This window comes from Prionailurus bengalensis, chromosome B3 (genome assembly GCF_016509475.1).
Source record: "Prionailurus bengalensis isolate Pbe53 chromosome B3, Fcat_Pben_1.1_paternal_pri, whole genome shotgun sequence".
Taxonomy (NCBI): Eukaryota; Metazoa; Chordata; class Mammalia; order Carnivora; family Felidae; genus Prionailurus; species Prionailurus bengalensis.
In genome coordinates, this window is record NC_057355.1 from 61,416,935 (window position 1) to 61,441,763 (window position 24,829).

At 49.5% G+C, this 24,829-nt stretch overlaps 1 protein-coding gene across 1 annotated transcript; it reads left to right on the forward strand.

Annotated features, from left to right (window-relative positions):
* The first annotated feature begins 482 nt into the window (after positions 1-482).
* PLA2G4D (phospholipase A2 group IVD) lies at positions 483-24,345 on the forward strand. The gene is made up of 21 exons (XM_043554519.1): positions 483-513; positions 1,418-1,524; positions 6,071-6,161; positions 6,328-6,464; positions 7,056-7,187; positions 7,903-7,943; positions 8,286-8,328; positions 9,664-9,727; positions 10,126-10,253; positions 11,043-11,153; positions 11,281-11,318; positions 11,499-11,634; positions 11,954-12,090; positions 13,279-13,501; positions 19,473-19,590; positions 19,998-20,135; positions 20,367-20,474; positions 20,616-20,807; positions 21,089-21,255; positions 22,136-22,322; positions 23,425-24,345. The coding sequence occupies exons 1-21, from the start codon at positions 483-485 to the stop codon at positions 23,649-23,651; spliced, it is 2,556 nt and encodes an 851-aa protein (XP_043410454.1). The 3' UTR covers positions 23,652-24,345.
* Positions 24,346-24,829: the final 484 nt, after the last annotated feature.

Consider the following 24,829-nt stretch of genomic DNA (forward strand, 5'->3'; position numbering starts at 1 on the left):
TTAGTAAGACGTATGTGGCTTGCATGACTTTGGTATTAGACAGTGCTGCTCTAGGCCTTTTTTCCAGAAGCATTCTCATGCACGCATACCCACGTAATTCTGCACCTAATCTCAGGAACTATTCAGAGTGCCCCAAGTTCCATCCATGGGCCCTAGCTCAAGCTGAGAATCTCTGAGTCAGGAATGCCATTGTTTTTACCAGGCTCAGCATCAACCACACCATACTGCACAGACGAAGTAAACTGAGCACAAAACTCTCCTCTTAGTCCAAAGAGCTGAGCCCAGGGACCCTGTCCTCTGGGGAGGTGGGGGTGCCTGGCCCTGCCATGCATGTGTGGAGGGCTGGCACTGGGGGTTACCTCATGGTAGCTGATGCTTCAGCTCTGCCTCTGTAGCTTCCCCTGCCAATCTGGTGGTTCCAGATGAGGCCCACATCAGTTCAGGGAGATGTTTATTCACTCAGCGAGATGTGTTTTTCAGGGATGGCTCTGAGACTGGCCCTGGTCATGGAGGGTAGGTGGGCTCCAGGCTAGGCTACGCCCAGCCTGGGGAAGGGGACACAGACTTCTAGTCCAGAGAGCATAATCCTGGGCTCTGCCACTCACCAGCTGTGGGTCTTTGTGCATTGCTTCATGTATGACTCACTTTGGAATAAGTTGTTCTTCATTCATAGCTGTCTATGTTTTACATTGACTTTTCCATTAGATTTTATAGCTGGCTCATACAAATTAGAAATATTTCCCATTCAATTATTTTTCACTTTTTTGAGACTTATTAATTTTCTTTTTCTTTTTTCTTTTTTGCCAATTCTGTAATAATACCTTTTAGATCCATTTGTGCTAAGTTAACATTAATTCAGTTTCACTTGCCTTGAAAAACAAATCATATTGTTAAATGACATAGTGAACTGACAGTGAAAACACCGAATTCACGTCCTTTTAGGAGAACACTTCGTGCCACTGTGTACACTGAAAAGTTTAAACACATGACTTCACAAAGTCTTCTTCTGTGGTATCCATAGTCTAAGAGTTTCCTGCTTTGTCTCTGTTACCTTTATGTGGTAGGTTTGCCATTTGAGTCTAATGGAAATCCTCTAAATTCCTAGGATTAGCCAAAGGAAAGGAGTGAGGGTACAGTTGAGGGTGAGGGGCTTACAACAAGAGTCCAGAGCTCTTCAGGTTCTGCACAGGGCTGGCCACCCCAGCATCCCCAGGATCCTGGCAGCAGATTGCTGCCGAGGAGGTCTGGCCTCTTGTCTCCTCTCATATGCTCAGCCCTCCTCTCGTATGCTCGGCCCTCCTCCCTGAGAGGCTCATCTGGCTCAGGCTGGGGCTGGGGTGCAGTTGCCACAGTTCTGTCCCTACCCTGGCCCAGACCTTCAGCCTCAGGGGAACCAGCTTCCTGCCACTGCTCCTAGGACTTGTCTCCCCTCCTTGCTGCATCTGCAATTCTGATGCTCCATGTCGGAAAGGGGTGCTCCACCTGCGGGCCCTGGAGCCCTGCCAGAGGTTTCTGGAGATGCTGGTTGGCCCAGCCTCTTGGGGAAGAGGAGAAGGTGCTAGGCTAAAGGAGTGACTTGGGGGGGTGGAGCCCCAACCTGTTTATAGGATCATGGCTCCTCGGAGCCTGGCAGATTCACAGTCCCATTCCCTTGGAATAGTTGCTGCCAGCCAGCGAGGGAGCTGGCATCTTGGGAGGAGCTGGAGCCTGGGAGTGTCAGTATGGAAAGACTGACAACTAGGGGACCACCTGGCCATCCTCACCAGGTAACAGTGTTGCCAAGCCCTTGGGCATCGCTCAGGGCAGGGCCTGGGGCCAGGGTGCATTCTGAGAAACCTGACATAGCTAACACCGAGGTAATTCTGACCTCTGGTAAAGGCCTGGGTCCCAGAGCTGGGGTCTCAGACTAGGCAGAGGCCAAGGGTGGGAAGTAGAAGGTAAGGGATTCTGTGTTTGGGGATGGGGAGTGGGTGGGGTGGATAGATGATCAGCTCTCATAAAAGTAGAAGGCCTGGGAGACCAGAGCCTTCCCTCTCCACTGTGAGTGATCAGCCAGTAGCCCCCTTAGAGGCTCTTACCCTCCTTCCCACAAAAGCTCACAGGCTGCATCAGAGAACACAGTGGCTGCGTGTCACCAAAGGATACCCCACCAGGCCCATAGTTCACCACTGCAGGTAGTGAACTTCTTGGAAATGGTTGGGGCCAAGGGACCACCCTGTGTGTCTCAGGAGGTCTGCCAGGCCAACTCCCCACCCACTGCCAGTTACTTCCTGGGACCAAGAGATGAGGCTGCAACCAGGCCAAAGAGGTCTATAAACGACTAGCCCCACTCCTTCCATGTGCTTCCCCTTAGCCCAGATTTGTCTTCCTCTGCTGTGGACCAAGGCCAGAGGGACTGGCTCCTCAGGTCTCCCCTGGTGCCCCAGGCAGTGGCCATGACAGGGGCTAAGTGTGCTAAGCACACTGTCCTGAGGCATTTGCCTCATTCTTCAGATGTTGCCAGGCCTCTGGAACCTTGACCCTGAGACCAGGCCTGAGTCAGATCCAGTCCAGCAGTTCCAGACTGGTGTTTCTGCAGAAGACTTGCCTGACTCAGGCCAGGGACCAGGCAATCTGGGGAAGGATAGAGAGACACCCCTCCATTGAAGGATGACACCCACTGCCCCAGCCCGTGTCAACCTGAGGTCTAGAAGACCACACCCTCCAAGGTGCACATTAGTGAAAACGCCTTGATGGGGGGCTGGGAAGAACCCAAGGCTGCAGGAGCTGGTGGTGGAGGGTTTGGACAGCCCGGGCTCAATCTGCTCCTCCCGTCAGGAGCCTGAGCCCCTGAGCCTACAGCCTACAGCTGTGGAAGTTTCTGAAGTATCTGTCTTCATCCTCATCTCCCTGGGGAAGGCCGGGCATTTTTCCTGCTACCCTCTGCCTGCTCTAGGCCCAGCCCAGGGGCAAAACTGAAGCTCAAGGTGCAGTGGCTCTGGGAGCTTGAGTCGGCCCACATGCCTGGAAAACACCTTTCCTGCAGCTGATGTTGTTGGGACTGAGTCCCCAAGACCAGACCCTTTACCCTCAGCCTTCAAGTCGGCTCCTGGGGCAGCCTCAGTAGTGGCCTCACCCAGCGTCTTTCCTGCTGGAAGAGGGAACTGGAGCCTGCCCTGGCAGCAGGAGCTGAGCTGGCAGGACAGGCGAAGCATCCAGGACTTGCTCTGGAACGTGCCTGCTGTGAGATCTGGGAGCATCAGCTCAGCATGACTCAGGAGACATGGGGCCTGAGGCTGTTCCTGAAGTTTCCAACCTCCCTCTCTCCAACCTCCTCTACCACACAGCTCCCTGGGTTCCAACAGGGGGAAAGGCAGCCTGCTTATTTTTCTCCTCCTGATGAAGACCCCATGGTCACAGATACTCCAGACCCCTATATGGGGACTCTAGGCCCCTTAAACTTCCTTGGGTCATATCTCCTGTCTTGAGCCAGGGTCAGCACTGAGTCTCTCCATAGGGAGGAGGCTGGAGGAGGCCCTGGGAGAAACAGTGGCTGACACTCTCAGCAGGGAGGTACTCCCAGGATCTTCCGGGAAGCTGGGCTGGGGGTCCTTGCTGGAGAAGCTCTCCATAAGCATCCAGGGTCAGTCATCAATTAAGGATTGATGGGATGATTTCAGATGGGAGGACATTTCAAAAGGGAAGGGGAAGCCGCAGTGCCCTCAGGAGAATCCTATTAGTTAGTTCAATATTCATATTGGTCTAAAACAAATCTATGAAATTCTGCTGTCTATATATCCACAGGGCAGTGGGGGAAAGTTGCATGCTTTTACAAAGAAGCAAAGTCCTGGGAAGGTAGAACAGCACAGGAGATATGAGCTCTGGCCTTAAAGATCTGGGTTTGAATCCTGACTATGTCACCTACTAACTCTGTGACCTATGGCAAGTTGACCTTTCTGAGCCTCAGTTCTCTCATCTGTAAAATGGGAGGGAAGCAGAATACTATCTTGTACTATCTTAGGAGGTTGTCAGGAGGATAAATCAAGTTGGAATACATAACATGCTTAGTACAGCACCTAGAAATATGACAAGCACTTAATAAACAGTAATAAGAGCAATTATCTGGAAACTTTACTTTTTTGCTAAGCATTCTACAGGTGTTAACACATTTAGCCTCTACTAATTCCACTACATATGAGGAATTGGAGGCACTGGGAGGTTTAGTGACTTGTCCAGGGTCACACAGCAAGTAAGCAGAGGACCAGGGTTTAGATCCAGTTATCGTGGCTGGGAGCCTGCCTTGACCACCCCACTCCACCTCCCTCAGTAGTAACTAGTCACTGTAATTACTGTCACAGCCCATCCTCTGGTGCTCTGTAACATTGACGGTTTTAGGTGTGACAAGAAATAGGGTTTCACCCTGGAAAAATATCCCGCCAGGGAACAGTGGGCTTTCTGCGATTGAGAGGCTTTTGGTGACCAGAGAGAGAAATGGGCAACAATGCTCAAATTGGGCACGGTGACTGGCTGGAAAGGAGCAACTGGGGACACTTAGAAGCCCCATGTGGCTCTAGAGCAGCCCACAGGCTGTGGCCTCGAGAATGAGGGGGAGCAGGGGCTGCCTCTGTCCTTGCCCTGTCCTGGAGTGGGGCATGGAAGCACAGCTCCCTCCTGGGCCCCAGGACCCCAGCCAGCACTTCCTCTGTCCAGGCAGTGATAGAATCTGGGTGCAGGGAGGACATGGAACCAGGTGTCTAAAAAGCCATGAAATGTCTACCACTTATAAGCTCTGGCTTAAGGCGTGTAGGGTCAAAGTGTTGCTAGTGTCACTGGAGTTAAGCCCCAAGAAGGGAGAAACAAGTAGGCCTTATAGGGGGTTCGGGGTCGGGGGGGGGGGTGGGTATCACGTATGCTCTGCCAGAAAGCTGACAGGAATGACAAAGATACTCAGCATGAAGGCGCAGGACAGTGATGTGGGGACCCACAGGGCACTGGTCCTGAGCGACCCTGCTGTGGCCCATTGTCCTTTAAGTTTCTCTGTGGGAATAGAGAGCTGGTCTGTGGACACTGAGGCAGCCCCCAGCAGGCAGCGTCTGTGCAGAGCTGAGATGGGCCCTGGCAGGAGACTTCTGGATCACGGGCACAGAAGGGACTGATGGTGGGAGGGCACAAAGCAAGAAAGCTCCTTGGTGTCATCGCAGCACTATCTCCCCACCACATGAGGCCGAATGTCTATCATGCAAGCACAGTGTCACCTCTACCTCAGCCCGCAGGGACTTGCTGTTAAGAACCTTGCGCAGGGTGCCCAGTAGCAGCTCCATAGCCAGGCCTCAAGAAGAACAGAAACCCTAGGCACCCGGGATCTAGGCAGTGGCAAGGCCCTCAGCAGTAGGGATGTGAGGATAGCCCCCGGGTGCCCTGTCCCCAGCAGGACTTGGTGCATCCTACTTGCCTACTGCTTGTCCTTCACCACCTCTGCTCCTTTTGCCCCTGTGCACTTGTGCTCACTCAGTTCCTTCTTCCTCCTCACTGGGCTTTTTGTCTGTGGGCTAATGTGGCCTCCCCAGTGCCTTAGTTCACAGTGGCCTCTTGCTCACGGTAATGGCCTGATGCTCTTGGAGTTTCCTATTTCACACTCAAGAGAGGGTGAGTGCCCATGGCTGTCACAGATGACTGGGCTTCCCAGGGCCCAGCCTCCCTGGTGTCGAGTCCCATGTCCTGTCCAGAGGGTTGAGGGGTGCTGAACAGCAGACTCACATGCTTCACCACAGGGCTGCCCTCTCTGGGGGCCCCGGGTGGGGGGCAACCCCAAACTGGCATGTCCAGTGTGGTGGCCATTCCTTGGCCCTCATTTCCCTGCTTTCACCACCGCACTGTGCAATCCTGTCCCTGAAGGGGAGGGGATCCCACAAATCCCACCCCCTGGGTGGCCTGCCATGCCTTGACTGCTACAGCCTGGAACCACAGCCCCGAGGACAGTGGTGGGCACAGGCTATTTGGCCACAGAATGCCATGCAGCATCATGAAGCATCTTAGGAGAAACCTCAGCACAGACTGGTGGGCTCGAGTTTGGGCTGGAAGGACTGAATAGTCTGTTATTTCTCTCCAGGTGGAGGCCTCTGCTTGCTGGCGGCTTACTGTGAAGGTCCTGGAGGCCAGGAACCTGGGCTGGGCTGACCTGTGTGAGTAATGGTTTCCTGGGCTCCAGGGGTGCAGAGATGACCAGACCCTATGGGAAAGGCCCAGGCGAGAACCTGGGGGCTGGGCTGGTTGTGGCAGGAACTTGGTGAGTCCCCTGGAGAGGAGTGTAAGGAATTCTCTCTGACACTGTTCTCTTGATGTTGGCAGTGAGTGAGGCAGACCCCTACGTGACCCTACAGCTGCCCACTGCACCTGGGACAAAGTTTAAAACCAAAACAATCACCAACTCCAGCCATCCTGTATGGAATGAGACCTTCAGTTTCCTGATCCAGAGTCGGGTCAAGGTAAAGGCCAGGGCCACCCTCCTAAGGACAGGCTATATCCTTCTTTTGGAACACATTTCCCTCCAGGGCTCAGTCGGAGACACTGGGGAGGTGTCCTTGTTCCCAGCCTGGATACGGCTGTGTGGGAGAGAATGTGTGACCCAGCAGCTGGCTGTGAGTCTGACCTCTGGCAAGTTGCTGGTCCTCTCTAAGGCCATGTGTGGAAGGGAGACAGGAAGAATCCCTTCCTGATGGGGTTGTTGTGAGGTTAAATGAGATAAATGCATGGAAGCTCCTGGTACATATGGTGCCCTGGGGGACCAGCAAGCTGGGGTGGCGGCGGGGGCAGCAGGGGGTGGGGGGAGGTTGGAGGTGAGGAAACACTGAAAGGATTTTATTTTTTATAAAAAACAATTAAAGGGTGGGGGAGATTAGGAACTTTGCTGGATTTCCTTTTACTGCTTTGAAGTTTTACTATCCTTTTTATTTTGAAGTACAAAGTATGGAGGGATAATAATCTTTCCTGACCCTGGACATCAAGTAAAGTTTCAACAGGTGTGAAGTACAGTAATGAGTAAATAATGTGTCAAGTTGCTGTTATCGGGTCCCTAGAATATTCTGGAGCTAAACGTCTATGATGAGGACCCAGTCACGGAGGATGATGCCTACTTCAAGATTCTCTATGACGTCTCAGAAGTCCTCCCTGGCCAGCTGCTCCAGAAGACCTTCTCCCTGCGTCCCCAGGTGGGTGGGGGATCCCCTTGGGCCCCACCTTTCTCAGCTCCAGGCTGAGGAAGTTACAGTTTTGCCTATCTATTGGGATGCTGCTGGGTTGAATTCGTTCTGGAAAGATGGCAACCCCACCCAGAGATTGACACATTAATAGGAAAGGAAAAGGCTTAACTAGAGTGTTACAGACTGAATCACTCCGTGGAGGGATTTTAGTCATCTATGGGAGGAAGGTTTCAGTGGTGAACAACTTCCTAATGTCCATCAAAACACAGCTCAGTGTAACTAACTCTTTGGGCAGTTGTGGGATCCATCACTCCTGCTCACTGCCTCTGATCTCCCGTGGTACCCAAGGCCTGCTTATGAAGGCCTCTGCTCTTTCTCCAGCAGGTAAGGAGTGGGAAGGCAGGGTTCTGGGGTCAGGTCCCCACAAGAGGAACAGGAGACAGGCCCTGGGTGTCCTTAAGCCTCTTGAGGATTGTGCTCATCCCTCTCTTCAGCCCTGCCAAGAAGAGAGACCTGCTCTCTGCAGACTTATCAGCTGTAGGTAACTTGGGCAGGTAGACCATCTTTCCCTAAGCCTCAATTTCCTCATCTGTAAAGTGGGAAGAATTGTTATACTGTGCATCCCTGAGACACTGTTCGAGATGAGACAGTGCATTGTCAAAGAACTGTGTCAACTCCAAAGATAATGTGTAAATGTTGATGACTTGTTTATCTTTGATTTCAGGGACTGGAGGAGCTGGACGTGGAGTTCCTGATGGAAAAAACGTGAGTAACAATCACACAGTCTGGGGAGTGTCTCAGGACCCAGAATTTATTTAGGGAAATGTTTTTGACCCAGATTCTCCATCCCTCAGTCCCCACCCTGCCAGTCTGGGTGGGGGGTCTTAGAGGAAAGTCACTGCTTCCTTGGCCCCACTGTCCCTCTCTTTCCTCACCTTGCACTTTTCAGAAGCACCCCCCTCATGAATGGTACCCAGGACTTAGGGTCCCTCAGCATCTCCCTGGGGAGGCCCCAGGGAGGCTGGAGGCTGGCCTGTGAGGGGACAGCCCAGTGCAGGGAGTATTCACCTTTGCCAGGCTGAGCTCCTGATGTCTTGATTTTTCCAGGTCAGAACGCCCAGAAAACCTCATCACCAACAACGTCCTTGTGGTAACCACTCTCCTCAGGCTTGTAAGGGCATCTGAGGGAGGGGCCCCAGAGCTGAAACTGAGGTAGGAGGTGCAGAAGGGACAGGCAGGGACAGAGGCTTGTGGTACTACCACCCCTGGCCTCCCAGCTAGGTGGTTACCGGGGCTGTGATCAGGGGCTGGGGCTTGGAGGGGCCAGGGCCTTCAGGGAATATGGAGAGAGAGAGTTTGAGGCTCTGCTGAGAGGAGGTTGTATCCCAAGGCTGGATGGCTGAGGGAGTGTTGGGGGAATTTTAGGTGTTCCTGACAGTGTTGTCACCTATGATGGACTTAAGTTCTCAGCCTTGGAAGGTGGTGAGCGAGTCATGAAGGCCAGGCCGGGCTGGGGTGTTAGTACTGAAGTAGCAGAGGCTCAGAGGGAGTTTCCAGTGTGGTTGCTTCCAATCTGGGGGCTCTGGGATAGCGTCAGGGGGTCAGTCAGCTCCTCCTTGAGACACTGGACAGTCCTGGTCAGCTCTTCTAAAACAGAGCAAGCTCACAAAGCTGCAGTGGTAACCAATGCACTTTCTACTCAAAGCTCACAGGTGAGCAACACAGCCATGACCTGGGAGCAGGGCTGGGCCTAAGGTGAGGTAAGGCACATAGAGTCCCAAACTGAAGAAAGCATTTACCCTCAGGGTTGTGCAAGTGCCTGTTTGATGGGCTAGTATCACTTTTACAAATGCACGTTAAAATCATCATACCTAGGCAGCTGCTTTTTATCTGAGTGATGGAGACCAGTGGTGGGTTGATAAAGTCAGCAGGTCTACAGGAGAGCATCGGTAACAAGAGCCGGGTGGACTGTGGGTGTCAGCTGACAGGCATTACAGAGAATGAAAGGCATTACAGGCTCATTTGGCCAGCAGGTCAACAGGAGGACAGGCTGGGGGTACCTTCATTGTTAACATTGTAAAGGCTTCTCCAATCATAGACCAGTGGTTTGCACGCTACTGTTTGGGGGCAGTTATGGTAGAACACACTCTCCAGATTGAGTCCAGAGAAACACAGAGAAGAAAGAACGGTGTCTGAGGCTTGGGTGGCCTTCAAGGATCCCCGATGTTTGGCAAATCTAGGAAAGCTGGGGGGTGGGGTGTGCAGGGTGGAGATTGGACTCTCCTGGCTGCTCCAGAACACCTGACTTGGCAGTTGCAGCAGATTAGAGGTGTCTCGAGTCAGGGGTTCTGCCTCCAGTCCCACTCTGGCCCTCACTTCCTGTTCTGCGTGTGGTGGATTTGGGACAGAGGGGTTCTGAGAGCAAAGCCAAGGAGACCTCAGCTTTCCCTCCAGAGCCCCCTGCCCATGATGTGGTCTGCCCCAGGCCCGAGAGCTGTCATGCCTGGATGTCCATCTGGTCAGCATTGGGAGCACAGCCACGGTCACAGGTGAGGCCTGCTCAGAACCAGGTCTGGCTTCTGCCTGAGGGTGGCTCAGAACCAGGTCTGGTCTCTGCTAGATGGGGTGACTGGAAACCTGTACAGAGTGGGAGGTGAGCAGCCGAGCAGAGCTTGCCTCTTTCTTCTTGCCTGCACTGGACAAGGGCAACAAGTCTCCTCTGGGCAGGAGGGTCCCCTGACCTGGAGGAGGCTATGTAGCAGGAGGTAGGAGTCCCATGGGGGTTGTGGGGCCCAGAAGACTGGGGAGGGCTCTTTCCAGAATCCTGCTACCGGCCCGGGCTCCCAGGCCTTGGCCAAGTTCAAGCAGCACTGCCGATTTCCCTGGGTCCCTGCCGGGATTCCTGGCTCTTGTTCCACTCGTGCTAATCTGCCCATTTTCTCCCTAGATCAGGATGAGCTGGAGTTGGTGCTGAAGGGCTCATATGAAGACACACAGACCTCTGCACTAGGCACAGCATCCTTCCGCTTCCATTACATGGCAGCCCAAGAGGCAGAACTGAGTGGGCATGTGAAGGTAGGTCTTTGCTTTGGAGCTCTCCCAGCCTTGGGCCAGCTCCAGCTGTTGTGAGCCCCTCTCAGGCCAACACCAGGCTCCTGTGGCCTTGCCAGCCTCCCCCAGTTAGACACTAAGCCCTTGGCAAGACAGGGAATCACCAGGAGCCTCAAGTGGGCATGGGGGCTGTTATGCCTCGTCAGACTGTCTGAACTTTTCAATGGCTCCTGCAATGATGCTTTTAGATTAAAATCCCATATCTGTGCCCACAAGGCCTGGCCCTTGCCCACCTCTGTTGCCTCATCTTGGTCCACGCTCCCCCTCTTTATGATGCTCTAGCCATACTTGTCTCTTCTTGCTTTTCTAACATGCCAAGTGCTTTCTCTCTTCTACCTCTGTCTCCTTTCAAGGCTGTCTGATCCTCTACTTCCTCTTTCTCCTTTTAGATCTCAGCTCAAATAGCACCTCTTCAGAGAGGACTTCCTTGACTCCCCATCTTAAATAGACCCCACACACCCCACCTTTGGTTATTGTATCATATCACACTGCTTATTTCCTTTACAACATTTTTTTTCCTTTACAACACTTACTAACATCTGTTCATTACCTAATTCATTATAAATTCATACCATAATTCAGTTAGAACCATAAATATTAGCAGGAATTTTTATAATTAGTAATTGTAATTACCATAATTATAATAATTATAAATATTGTGATTATTTTCATATTATCAGAGAGGGACTGTGTCGGGATCACTCTCTAGACACTCAGTAAGGATTGGCTGAATGAATGAATATTTCCCTCCAGAGGTTGGAAAGGAATGCCTGGACTTCAGACAAGTCAGCTGAACACCTCACTGTGCCTCTAAGGTCCTTGGCCATGGGAAAGGAGGTGACCATTAACGTTCCTGCTACGAACGTAAGTGGCTTCAACTGGATGGGAAGTGCCAGTGAGAATAAAGATGGGGAGCCCAGGCCCCCAGGGTCTACCCACTTTCCCTCCAGGGTCTAAGACATCCTAGTTCAGTCTCTTGCTTTGATTTCAGGCCCCAGAAGTGAGGCTGCAGCTCAAGACTGAGGGCTGGTAAGGGACATTCATATCTGTGGGAGACAGTGAGGGATGATCATGGGGCAGGGGAGAGCTGTGCAAAGGCTGGCCTTTGGGGATGGGAGAAGGGAGGTTATTTGGCATCTGTTGTGGGCTTGGCCAACCAGTGGCTGAGCTATGCGGTGTCCCCTAACTCTTGGATCTTCTACTGCCCAGCCCTAAGGAGCTGGCTATGCACCTGGGCTTTGATCTGTGTGCAGAGGAGAAAGCTTTCCTGAGCAGGAGGAAGCAGGTGGTGGCCAAGGCTCTTAAGCAGGTCTTGCAGCTGGACAGAGACCTACAGGAGGATGAGGTTTGGGGGTGCAATACCTTGGAATGACCTTAAGGAAGTACCCGATTCCTATGCCCTCCCTAGACACTCTAGTCAGCAGACATGGGAGTGGACATGGAGTGGGGTAGGGGGTGGTGGTGAAGGGGGTAAGCTCTGGGGTTCTCACTCTCTTTGGGGATCTGTCCGGGGCTGAGATCTGTCACTTCCTGGGGGAGGGGCTGGGTACTAGCTCTAATCCCGACTCCAATCAGGCCCTGGCCATGAGGTCCCTTCCCTGGAGCCAGGAAGTAGTTTCATCCTGAGTCCTTGCTAAGCCAGCCTATTTTTGTGTGTGGTCCAGGTCCCTGTTGTGGGTATAATGGCCACAGGAGGAGGTGCCCGGGCCATGACGTCTCTCTACGGCCACCTGTTGGCCCTACAGAAGCTGGGCCTCCTGGACTGTGTGACCTACTTCAGTGGCATCTCAGGCTCTACATGGTGAGGGCCCTGGGGACTGGAAGACATAGATGATCAGGTCCCAGAGGGGAGTGGAATAGACACCAGAGGAACCTTCTCTGTGAGGAAGCCACATGGGTGTGAGCAGTCCGGTCTGACGGGTGCCAAAAGTGACTTTCTCAAAAGGGAGGAAGTAGATGTTACAGAGGTCCTGCCATGGGAGAGGCATTGTAGGACATCATTCCATGCTACCGAAGAGGTATAAGGCAGCTGATTCAGAAGGAGCTGGGTTTGAGTCTCTGCAACACCACTTCCTGGGCAACTTATTTCCTCTGATTCTCAGTTGACTCATCTCCAAAGTGGGGGTAATAGTAGTACATACTTCATAGGACTGTAATGGGACAGCCCAAGTAAAACACTTAACATGTATGATAAGTACCAGGAACTCCAAATTGGTAGCTCTCTTCTCTTTAATTGTTGTTACCTCATTAAATCCTTATAACACTCCCTAGGGTAGTTTCTCTTACTGCCCCTAACGCATAGATGAAGAAATTTAGATGGAGAGATACTATCTTGCCTGAAGACACCACTGCCTCCCTATATCTGACTCTGCCTATGATGAGGTAGGGCTTTTCACTGTTAGAGATTCACTCCTTTGAGTCTTACTGAAATGTGACTTTAAGGAGTAAAAGAAGAGTAAACTCTGAGGAGTTTAGGTGATAGCTGTTGACATGCAGCATCTTAAAGGGCTTGAGGACAGGCCCATGAAGATGGGTGTAGGGTCTAGATCTGTTCCATACAATGTGGTAGCTGCTAGTCACCTGTAGATAGCAACCACGTGAAATATGGCAAGTCCAAACTGAGATGCATTATAAAATACACAAGGATTTTGAAGACTTAGTTTGAAAAATATAAATTTATGTCAATTTTTCATGTTGATTACATGTTGAAATTACAAATTTTAGATATATTGAATTAAAACATATTATTAAAATTAATTTTTACTAGCCTTCTCTTTTTCAAAATGTACTTACTAGGAAATTTCAGATTACTTATGTGACTCACATTATATTGGACAGCGCTGATCTGAGAGAAAGCCCTGAGACACATTCTCTAGATGGGCAGGGCCTTAGCTGCAGGAATGCCATGTTGGGAGAAGTGGGAGGGAGGTGTTGCAGTGACCCAAGCTGGACCTCCGTCTCCCTCCATATTGTCCCTTTATTCTCCCAGGACAATGGCCCACCTCTACGGGGACCCGGAGTGGTCACAGGGGGACCTCGAAGGGCCCATCAAATGTGCTAGAGAGCACCTGGCCAAGAGCAAACTGGAGGCCTTCTCCCCAGAGCGCCTAGCAAGCTACTGCCGGGAGCTGGAGCTGCGGGCTAAGCAGGGCCACCCCAAGACCTTTGTGGACCTGTGGGCTCTCGTGCTGGAGTCCATGCTGCATGGCCAGGTAGGGCACCTGCTTGCCAGGCAGGGCATGTGTGCACCTGCGGGACCAGGGCAACCTTGCAGTTAGTCGTGTGTGCATTTCGTACAGGTTGAGGGAGATGGGGATCTGTGGTTAGAGGAAGTAGGAACCACAGTGTCTCAGTGTTTGCCCTACTTTGGGATGCTGCCTTTTTGAATCAGGCTATTCTTCAGTTCATTGCCACAAAATAGAAATGTATGGATCTCTCAAGAGCGTAGGGACCAGTCAATGCCAAAGTCAGTTCGGCAGTGAGACGAAAGTCTCATATTATGTTTGGGTGTCAGAGAGATTGCTTGAGCAATTTTTATTTTATCAATATTGCAATATAGAATGTATTCTTCTTCTATATCTTCATGGCAGTGTTAAACGCACAGACTCTGGAGCCAGATTCCCTGGGTTTAATCTCAGTACCTCTTACTAGCTATATGTTCTTATGCAAGTTACTTAACCTCTCTGTGCCTCAGTTTTCTCATTTGTTCAGGGGGATGAGAGAGAGGGAGATTTAGTGAGAACAGTTCTCACCTCAAGGCATTGTTGTGAGCATTCTGTAGTGCTTTGGGATAGGGTAAGCATTAAGTATTAGGTATTATATTTCTTTACTGTTATTGTAACACCATTAAGACAAAACTGAGGGTATACATTTTTTTTTACATTGCTTCTTTCTAAAAAAATTTTTTTTAATGTTTATTTCTGAGACAGAGAGAGAGAGAGCATGAGCGGGGGAGGGCAGAGAGAGAGGGAGACACAGAATCCAAAGCAGGCTCCAGGCTCTGAGCTGTCAGCACAGAGCCTGACACGGGGCTCGAACTCACAAACCGTGAGATCATGACCTGAGCTGAAGTCAGTGGCTCAACTGACTGAGCCACCCAGGCACCCCTTTACATTGCTTCTTTAAGGAAAGTTTAGTAAGTCAACTGTTAAATCTTACATTAACTGATATTGAAATCAGTGATTTTTTCCCCACTATTGTTTTACCACATATAATTATGCAAACGTTTCTTTTAAAGTATGTGGAACAACTAAAACACGAAAGGTTATCGTCAGCATTCATAATTAAAAGTAAACTATCAAATATATTAGCAAAGAAAGGATTCTTGTCTTTCTTATTTTGGGGAATCAGGAGTTTGACCAGGAAAGATTTTTTATAAATGAATGAGTGCCAAAAATGGCTTTGCTTTGAATTTTTCTTTAAATGTTATTCTTGCTGGCAAGCACAATGCTATTTGGAAATTACCAACCATTCTTGTTTTGTATTTATTAGTTTAAAAATATTTATTATAAAAATCAGTATTTCTTATTTAAATATTATGATAATCTTCAGATTATCAAGATATAAAAATCCTGATAAGAAAATGCATAAAGCAGAAAGAATAACGTAATGAATATGCACAATCTTGCCAACCAGCCTCAGAAATACAATGTTACAGAAAGAGTTGAAGCCCCCTGTGGCTCACTCCCCAGTCCCATTTCCCTCCCACCCCAGAGGGAACCACCATCCTGAATTTGCCTTTATCATCACACTCATATCTTCGGTCTTACACGTTATTGTATTGTATAATACAAAACCTAAGTGCATAACATACTTTACTTTTATTGTTTATCTTATTATACACCTTTTATTATACATCCTTAAGAAAAATATAATGTTACTTGTACAAATGGTTTTGTACAAGTCCCCTTGTGCACAAATGTTAGAGATTCTCTGAGTCTTGAAGATACACACCCAGCAGTGGACTTATCAGGCCATTGGGCACATGTATCGTTTGCTTTCCTACCTATTGCCAAATCGTTCTCCAAATTGTTCTCCAAAAAGGCTTCATTAATTCACACCCCTACCATCAATGTATCATGGTTTCTTTTTCTTACGTGCTCTTTAAAATTTTAATTTTTTGATCATTTTATGGGTGCTATACAAAATTTTGTTATAGCTTTCCATTTCCTTGATATTGATATATTTATTAATTAATAGTAATTAATATTAATAATCAATAAATATTTAATTTAGTATTTAATTTATAATATCTAAGTATAGAATAGAACATATAAAATATATAATATATAAATATAAATATATAATTTAATATTTAATAAATGTTTAATAAATTTAATAATTAATAAATAATAATTAAAATATCTAAATATAATTTAAATATAAAAATAATAAATATAATATTTAAAAATAATTAAAATAATAATGAATATTAATATATTATTATCCATTTCTGGATATTAATCCTTTATCAGTTCTATTAGATTTTGACACATAGTTTTAATATAATCCAGTGTCTCATTATGTTCTTTATGGTTTGTGCTTTTAGGGTCTTGCTAGAGAAATCTTTCTCCCTCCTAAAGTTATAAAATCTCTTCCTATATACCCTTATTAAAGTGTTAAAGATTTGTTTTCCACAATTAGGACTTTAATCTACTCAGAATATGTCTTCAAGTATTATGTGGACTTGAATCCATTTTTTTTTTCTATATGGATAGCAAACTTTCCTAATGCCACTTGTTGATTCTTCTTTCTCTACAAGTCTGCATTGCTACTTGTCTCACTTGTCAGCTCTCACACACTCACGGGACCCTTCCTGAGCTCTCTTCCATTCGAATGGGGCCGATTCCCTGTGCCAACACTACCCTGGCTTAGTGACTCCACATTTGTAGTACATGCCGGTATTTGACAGGGCTGACTTACCCCCACCTGCCACCTTGGTTTTTCTCAGAATTGTCTTGGCTCCTTTTGGGCCTTAGCTCTTCTATACGTGTAATGCAATCAGCCAGTCAAGTTTCATGGGAAAATTTTTGGAATTTTTATTGAAATGGCATTAAATTTATAAAACCAATGTAATTACTTGAAATATTTTTATTTTATTAATATATCCTGTGTATTGTTTAGGTCTATTATTTAAGTTCATGTTCTGGTGTGAGGATACAGTGTTTTATTAGTGGCTTTCCCGTCTGGTGGAGGTATAGTTACTATAGAGTTGGGAGAAGCTTCTTTTAACTTTATTTATGATGTGCTATAAAATGCAGTTTGATCTGAGGCTATAAAGAACACTTTTATTTAATTACCCTTTGATTCTCCAGTAATGACTTCGTGCATGGTTTTATGTACAAGGTTTATAGTCTTTTTTTAAAAGACAAACTTAATAAGGTTTTGGGGTTTTTGGTTGTTGTTTTTTTTTTTTTTTTTGGTTCACAGGAAAAAATCTTATGATATTGTTGAACAAACAATGTGTCCTTAAAAATGAGCACTGGTGTGGTTTTAAAATTTTTATTTCAATATTAAAGCTATTCAAATGGTCTTTTTTTCTTAGTTATCATGCTTTATCTCTTAAAGCTAACATTCATTGTATGCTTTTTAAAAACTTTTTAATGTTTATGTATTTTTGAGAGAGAGAGAGGGAGTGCAAGCAGGAGAGAGGCAGAGAGAGAAGGAGACAGAAGATCCGAGGTGGGCTCTGTGCTGAGAGCAGAGAGTTTGATGTGGGCTCAAACTCACAAACCATGAGATCATGACCTGAGCCGAAGCCGGACACTTAACCAACTGAGCCACCCAGGTGCCCCCATTGCATGCTTTTTAAAATAATTATTTAATCAGAAAAATGTAGTATGTATTTCAAATTTAAGTTTCTGGGTAGAAGCATTTATTATCTCCCTGCTATACCAATCCATGGCTCCAAAAGTCATTTTACATGTCAGAAAATAGAACTCCATAACAAATCACAGTTTCATTAATATTAAGTATTATTAGAGAAATAGTATAACCTGAACTTTACACAGAACGACGTTATTAGTCTACACACTTCTATAATATTTTCGTGGTTTTGTAAAAACCTGCTTGAAAATATACCAGTTATAATCAGTGCTTCTCAAAACACATTTTTCTTTTATCTTTTGCTGGCAAGCACTGAACTGCTTAGAATCTACTCACCATTCCTCAGGAAGAAACTCAGTTTTTCTCATGTTTTCCTGAGTTAAGAAGGTCTTACGTGCTTTTCTTCAATTCTAGACAGAAAGACTTTGCCTTTAGTACCGCCCCCTCCACCCCCCCACCCCAATGCAGTGCCTAGACCACATGAACCCATGGCCAACACTGCACTCAGCTTCCACACCTCAGGGAGACTCCTGAGTCATCAGAGTGGTGCTCTGAAGGATTAGGGATGCTCATTTGGAAACTGGGGGTCTGGAGATCCAGAGGCTTGCCACCACTTCCTGGTGAGCTATTAAAAGGAAAAAGAGGGGCGCCTGGGTGGCTGTCAGTTAAGCATCCTACTCTCGATTTCCACTCAGGTCATAATCTGACAATGGTGAGATTGAGTCCTGCATGGGGCTCCATGCTGGGTGTGGAGCCTGCTTGGGATTCTCTCTCCCCCTCTTGCTCTGTTCTCTCTCTTCCAGTCTCTCTGTTCCTCTCTCTCTCTCTCTCTCAAAAAAAAAAAAAAAAAAAAAAAAAAAAGGAAGAGGAAGGCTGGGTATTTCAGGAGATGGTGGAGTGTGCTGACCCTCTCCCCCAGGTCAGAAATGGTTCATCTGGAGTAAATAAAGGACACATTTTCCCTCATCGTACAAGACAAAAGAGCAGACAAACAGGATGCCTAAATAAAAAGAAGAGAATTGGAGAATTATTACCCTTTGAGAAGGGAAATTGCAGGTATTGATCAAGCTCCCCCTCTCTTCACTACATACACACTTCACACCTGAGGGACTGACTTGTACGTATGACAAATAGTGCCAGGGGCTTAAGCTATATTTGGGGATTCTTCCTGTGGTTTCCCTAGAACTAAAGTCCTATTGGGCACTAGTGCACAACTAGGGGAAAAGATGATGCATCAGTGACAGAGGCTGCAGGGGGAAGATGGGGTACACCGGGCGTGTGGGAGGGGTCTCCTCACTGGAAAGGTAGGGCTAGCATCCTGGGACGTACATCTGCTGATCATCAGAATCACCTGGCGAGACCAAAGAAAAAGCAAATTCCTAAGTGGTTTTTGCTGATTCTCAGGAGGAAACCCAGTAATCTGTATGTTTAATTTAGCACATTCTCGAAGTAAATCAGATCATAAGGGCTGATAGGGCAGTTTGGGAACCCCCTAGGTCTGGCTACTGAGTGCGGTGCCTTCCAGTTCAGAGGGCCTAAGAGAGGGACGGTGTGTCTGTGTGTGGCAGAAGCAGCCAGGACCTGTGGAAGCCTCGTTCCCCAGGTGGGGCTCCAGCCAGCCACCGCCATTAACCTTGCTGATGCTGGAAATGAACCCTATTTGCATCCTTGGTCCGGGATAGAGGGAGACCTTTCTGTGCTCCTAGAACTCCGTGAGGCTCTGCAGAGGCTCCTCAATAAGGCGAGCCACAGGCCTTGCCATCAAGGCAGAACTTGGAGTTTTATTGAAGAGAAAATTGGAAACAGAGGCAAGACTAATCAACGGGGTCCAACTTCAACTGTGCAAAGCAGGAAAGAAGGGGTGAAGAGGGAGAGGCAAGGAAGACCGGAAAGCATTTTGGAAGGGCTGAAACTTGAAATGCATTCATGTGAATCTAGAAGGGGCAGCCCATCCCCCGACAGAGCTTACAACGTGTACTGAAAGGGGATTCCTGTGTCCTTTTTGGAAAGTAATGTATGTGTGTGTGTGCCTTTGTGTCCATGTGTCAGGGTCCACATCCACTCCACCCTTCAACCCATAGGATGGGGCCAACGGAATCATAGGAGCAGGGGTAGGGTATTGCTGTTGACACGGTAGTCCTTGTGAATGGCATTCTTTTGAGACATGTGCAGTGCACAACCTCCATAGTCCTCCATGGTAACCCTGAATCTGGTCAGAATATGAGGGTGGGAGTGTAAACTGGATGGGTGCACCCACCCATGCCACCCAAATTCCAGCGGGGAGCTGCCTCCTCCCCCTCAGCCTGTGCCTCCAGGATGCTCCCTACCTCACTTAAGCCCTCATGCCTCCCACCCCAGGTGATGGATCAGAAGCTGTCGGAACAGAGAGCTGCACTAGAGCGGGGCCAGAACCCTCTGCCCCTCTACTTGAGCCTCAACGTCAAAGAGAACCATCTGGAGACCCTGGACTTCAAGGGTACAGTCTTTAGTCCTGTCCACACTACCCTACAACACACACACACACACACACACACACACACACACACACTCACACACACACGTATGTGCATACCTCCTGTGCACCCAGCAGGCCTTCAGAGGATTCAAACAGGAAACTCCTACACAGAGTGCTCAGCCTTCTGGAAGGGAAGAGGTTCTGATGGGCTAATGAGCCAGGGAGCAGAGCCCACTCTCGTGGTTGTGGGGTAGTGGGGATGTGGTCAAGGGGCTGGGTGGAAGAATGGTGAGCCCAGGAGTCAGCCAGGCAGAGAGGAGGCTAAGGCCTGTGGGGGGGGGGGGGCAGTGTCTTTGGCCCCTGTCAGAGCTGGGGCTCTCCTCAACCGACTCTCCTCTCATTCCTGCCTCTTGCTCCTATTCCTACAGAGTGGGTAGAGTTTTCACCCTATGAGGTGGGCTTCCTGAAGTATGGAGCCTTTGTCCCTTCTGATCTCTTTGGCTCTGAGTTCTTCATGGGGCGGCTGATGAGGAAGCTCCCTGAGTCCCGGATCTGCTTTCTGGAAGGTGAGTGGTGGTCACTCGGAAGATTCTAGCCAGTCCTGGGCCAGGCCTCATTGCCCAGACATGATTCCCATACTCGGGAAACTGGAGGTGGGTGAAACTGGAGTTGGGCTGTGCGGAAAAGCCATTGCAGGAGCAGCCCACCTGACTCCCCTCTTCCGTCCCCACCCTCCAGGTGATGGGAGGCAGGGTGCTAAGGCTTGAGGGTGACTTCGGTGGGGGTTTGACCTTCAGGTATCTGGAGCAACGTTTTGTCCCTGAACTTGCTGGATGCCTGGTATGACCTCATCAGCTCTGATGACACCTGGAAGCAGCATGTCAAGGACAAAATTAAGAACCTGGGTGAGAAAGGGGGGACAGTGCGAGGAGCCTGAAATGAGTCTACTTCCTCTTCAGGTGCTTGGGGGAGGGCACTATCAGAGGGGAGGCAGGGCCAGGCATTTCCAGGCCTTTCACTGGACCAATGTCTTTCTCTGAACCCAGAGGAGTCTCCTGCCTCCGTGAGGACCACCTCACGGCTGGAGGCCTCCTGGCTGCAACCCGGAACAATGCTGGCCAAGGCATTTAAGGGCTTCCTGACAGGCAGGCCGCTCCACCAGCATAGCCTCAACTTCCTTCGGGGCCTCCAGCTGCACCAGGACTACTATAGCCAGAGAGACTTCTCCACCTGGGCAGGTAAGGGCCCCTGCCGTGTATCCCCAGGTGACAGGCTTAGGCTCCCAGGTGGAAATGGACCATGGCTAGGACCGGGGGGGAGGGAGGACTTGGGGGGATGGGGGGTCATAGCATTCCCTTCTGGGGTTGGCCTGCGAAGGTCTTGGGAAGGGCTGGGGTGGTGTGTGCTTTCAGGGAGTGATTCCTGAAGTTAGAAGGGGACATGGAGGCAAATGTAGTATGAAAGGTAGATGATCTGTGGTGGAGAGGCTGCCTCTGACTATCACTGCCTCCCCCATCAGACTGTGAGCTAGACTCCACCCCTGGTCAGCTTACGCCTCAGGAGCCACAGCTCTGCCTGGTAGATGGCGGCTACTTCCTCAACACCAGCTGTCCCTCCATGTTCCGGCCAGGCCGCAGACTGGACCTCATATTCTCCTTCGACTACTCCCTATCCTCACCCTTTAAGGTGCTTCTGGTTACCTCATGAGAACCCCAGATACTCTTGTCAGCCAGGCCATGCTCCAGGGGCAAGCAAAGGGCCACTGGGCCACTGGCCCTGACTTCCTGAGTCCCCAAGGGGAAGAAAGGGTGACAGGCTCTAACCTACAGACTCCTGCCAGGGTCCTTGGTTGGGAAGGGCTATGAAGGTGCTGGGGCCCTGGGCTCCCAGGACAGGCAGATGGGAAGTAGCTCACCACACCCACCTCAAGAAGAACAGCTAGACAGAACTGGGAGGAGACCCTGGCCTGTCCACATCCATCCCCTCAGGCCCCCCTGGGGAGGGGTACCTAGGAACAGAAGTGGGTCCCCTACTGAGGCTCTCTAGGCTCTGGGATTTGAATAACCCAGATTAAAAAAAATTTTTTTTAATGTTTTTATTTATTCTTGAGAGAGAGAGAGAGAGAGACAGCATGAGTGGGGGGGGGGGGGGAGCAGAGAGAGAGGGAAACACAGAATCCGAAGCAGGCTCCAGGCTCTGAGCTGTCAGCACAGAGCCCGATGTGGGGCTCGAACTCACGAGCCGTGATATCATGACCCGAGGCAAAGTCGGACACTCAACCGACTGAGCCACCCAGGTGCCCCATGAATAACCCAGATTTGAATCCCAAGTGGGAGCAAGGGTGCTAGGTCTATACCTCACCTAAAGATTTTAACCAAACAACATTGCAGACCACTGGAATCCTTCGCCTCCCTCCAAGGCACTAGACCCCACCCAGGTCAGAACCAGGTTGTCTTGACACTGAGCAGTCAGTTTGGGCCAGAGCTATCCTAGCATTTTCAAGAGCACTGACCTGGGATGGCCAGGAAGTAGCTGGTTCTCTCTGGGCCCCCCTCTCCTCAACCAGACACTGCAGCAGACTGAGCTGTACTGCCGGGCCCGGGGATTGCCATTCCCTCGAGTGGACCCCAACCCTCAGGACCAACACCAGCCAACAGAGTGCCACCTCTTCTCGGACCCCACTCACCCTGATACCCCTGTCCTGCTGCACTTCCCACTGGTCAATGCCTCCTTCAAGGACCACTCAGCCCCTGGTAAGGCATCCCCTCCCTTCCTAACAGCCTGGCAGCCTGGACCCTCAGAGGCACTGCCTGTGTCCTTCCCAGCACTCCTGTAGCCAGCAAAGGGAGGGGGTCTTCAGGCTAGTCCCACCCAGTTTTGGACATGGCAGTGTGCTGACTTCTGTTGTGGGTGCCGCATCCTCACAGGGGCTCTCTGTTGGCACAGTCACTGTGATGCTGTCCTCTGTCATGACCCCAGGCACCCCTCCCCCGGCCTCCCTAGCTACACCTGGCCTCCTCAGCAGTCCTGTTCCATGGTGGTGTGTGGGAATCCCTGTACCAGAGGTCTGCGTTGTCCCCCCGTCTGCAGCCATCTCCACCTGTGCTTAGGCCCCACATTGTTGGACCGCTAGACAGCCAGGACAGAGAGGCCCCGGGCCCCTTGCTCTCAGATTCCCCTGAAACTACCTGAGATTTCAGTTGGCTTCTGCCCTCCCACCCCAGCCCAGCCTGCCATCTTTTCTCAGGAAGCTGGGACTCCACTCTGGGGCCCCTGAAATGTAAACCCTCATCACAGGCCTTCCAATCCTCACCTCCTGCCAATGGGTCAGACCTTTAACTCCTTCTGGTGGGAAAACTTAACTTCTGCCTTTGTACGTTATTCCTGGCTTGCTGGTTCCCATTCTAATTCCAAACCTTCCAGCTCTACCCTTAACAGGCTCAGCCCACGTTGCGGAATTCTCTTTCTCTCTCAACAAAGACTGGTTCTTACAAAGCAAAAATCCCTTTGGTTTTCAGACTCTTGGCTGAATCTTTCACTGACCTGACTTTGTTGTCCCACTGTTTCCACCTTGCCCCTGAAGGTGATAAAGAGAGATACTGTGAGTTTCCCTTTATAGTGGAAGTGCATTGCTATGAGGAAGTGTGGGGAGCAGCAAACCCTTCAGATCTCAAAATAGTGTGTTTATATACTAGCCACATTTATATTTCTGGGCAAAGGACACAGAGGGCAGAGGACAGCAAGGAGCCCCTTCAATGAGGAACAGCGCCCCCCTGTGCCCAGTCGCAAGGCTTCATTCTGCCCACCCCTGGAGGCCTCTGGGTCCTACTCCTAACCCCTCCCCTCTCTGGACAGGTGTCCTACGCAGCCCCACAGAGCTCCCAGCTGGCCAGGTGGATCTCACTGGGACCGCCTCACCCTATTCCCTATTCAACATGACCTACAAGGAGGAAGATTTTGATCGCCTGCTGCAGCTTAGTGACTACAATGTACGGAACAGCCAAGATGCCATTCTGCAGGCCTTGAGGATGGCCGTGAAACACCGGGCCCTGGGGGCCAGGCCTCCAACAGCACAGAATTGAGGCTGCTCAGGGACCCGGCACCCTGAAGACCCTCCAGGGGCTGAGGGCTTAACCCGAGCACAGCTGGCTACAGCCACAGCCCTCCAGCCCTCACTGGGCTGGAGTTCTGGGCTGTCCCAGGCCTGGGCTTCCTCGGCAGCCAGTCTCACGACCCAAATTCTCCCTCACTTTCATCGCTGGCTTGAGAGGAGCTGAAAGTGAGCTCCTCACCAGACCAGAGTGTAGAATAGCTGGTCCGACCGGACAGAAGTGCATGTGTGATTACTTTCATGCTGAGCAGAACAGATTTGGGGTACAGGCTTGAGGCTTGAGACTAGGAGTGGGGACAAGCAGGGCAAGGGATGGCCTGACTGAGAGGTGGCTCCGGGCATCAGGAATCACAGTATGTCCTGAGAGTCCCCTCTTCGTCCCCTCCTCCTTTTTCTCATCCTCCTTTTATACTCTTTGTAAGCAACTTTAGTGAGCTATAATCCACATACCACATAATTCATCCATCTATAGCATATGACTCTGTGGTTTTTCCTTGTGTGGCTTCCACCGTCATCATTTTGAGAAGATTTTCACTTCCCCGGAAGGAAGCCCCTCATCCCTTAGTTGTCAACGTCAACCCTCCCTCCCCAGCCCTAGGCAACCACTAATCTACTTTCTGTCTCTACAGATTTGCTTATTCTATTTCATATAAATGGAATCCTATCTTTTGCGTCTGGTTTCTTTCACTTAGCGTTAATATGTTCAAGATTGATCTACATTGTAGCAGGTATCTCTGCTTCACCCCTTTCCAAGGCTGAATGCATTTCCGTTGTGTAGATGGCCCAACTTCACCTAATGGCCATTGGTTAATGGGCCCTTGGGTTGTTTCCACTTGTTGGCAGTTATGAATAATGCTGCTATGAGCATTCATATACACACTTGTATGTGGACAGTGTTTTTCATTGCTTTGCATGTATACCTAGAAGTGAAATTGCTGGGTCTTATGGTAATTTTCTGCTTAGCCTTCTGAGGAACCGCCAGCTAGTTTTCCAAAGCTGCTGCAACGTTTTCCATTGCTGTCAGCATTGAACGAGAGTTCCAGTTTCTCCACATCTTTGCTGACACTTGTTATACTCGTTATTTTCTGCCTTTTGCATTTTAATTGTCCATGTGGGTGCAAAGTGGTATCTTGGTATCTTATCAGCAGT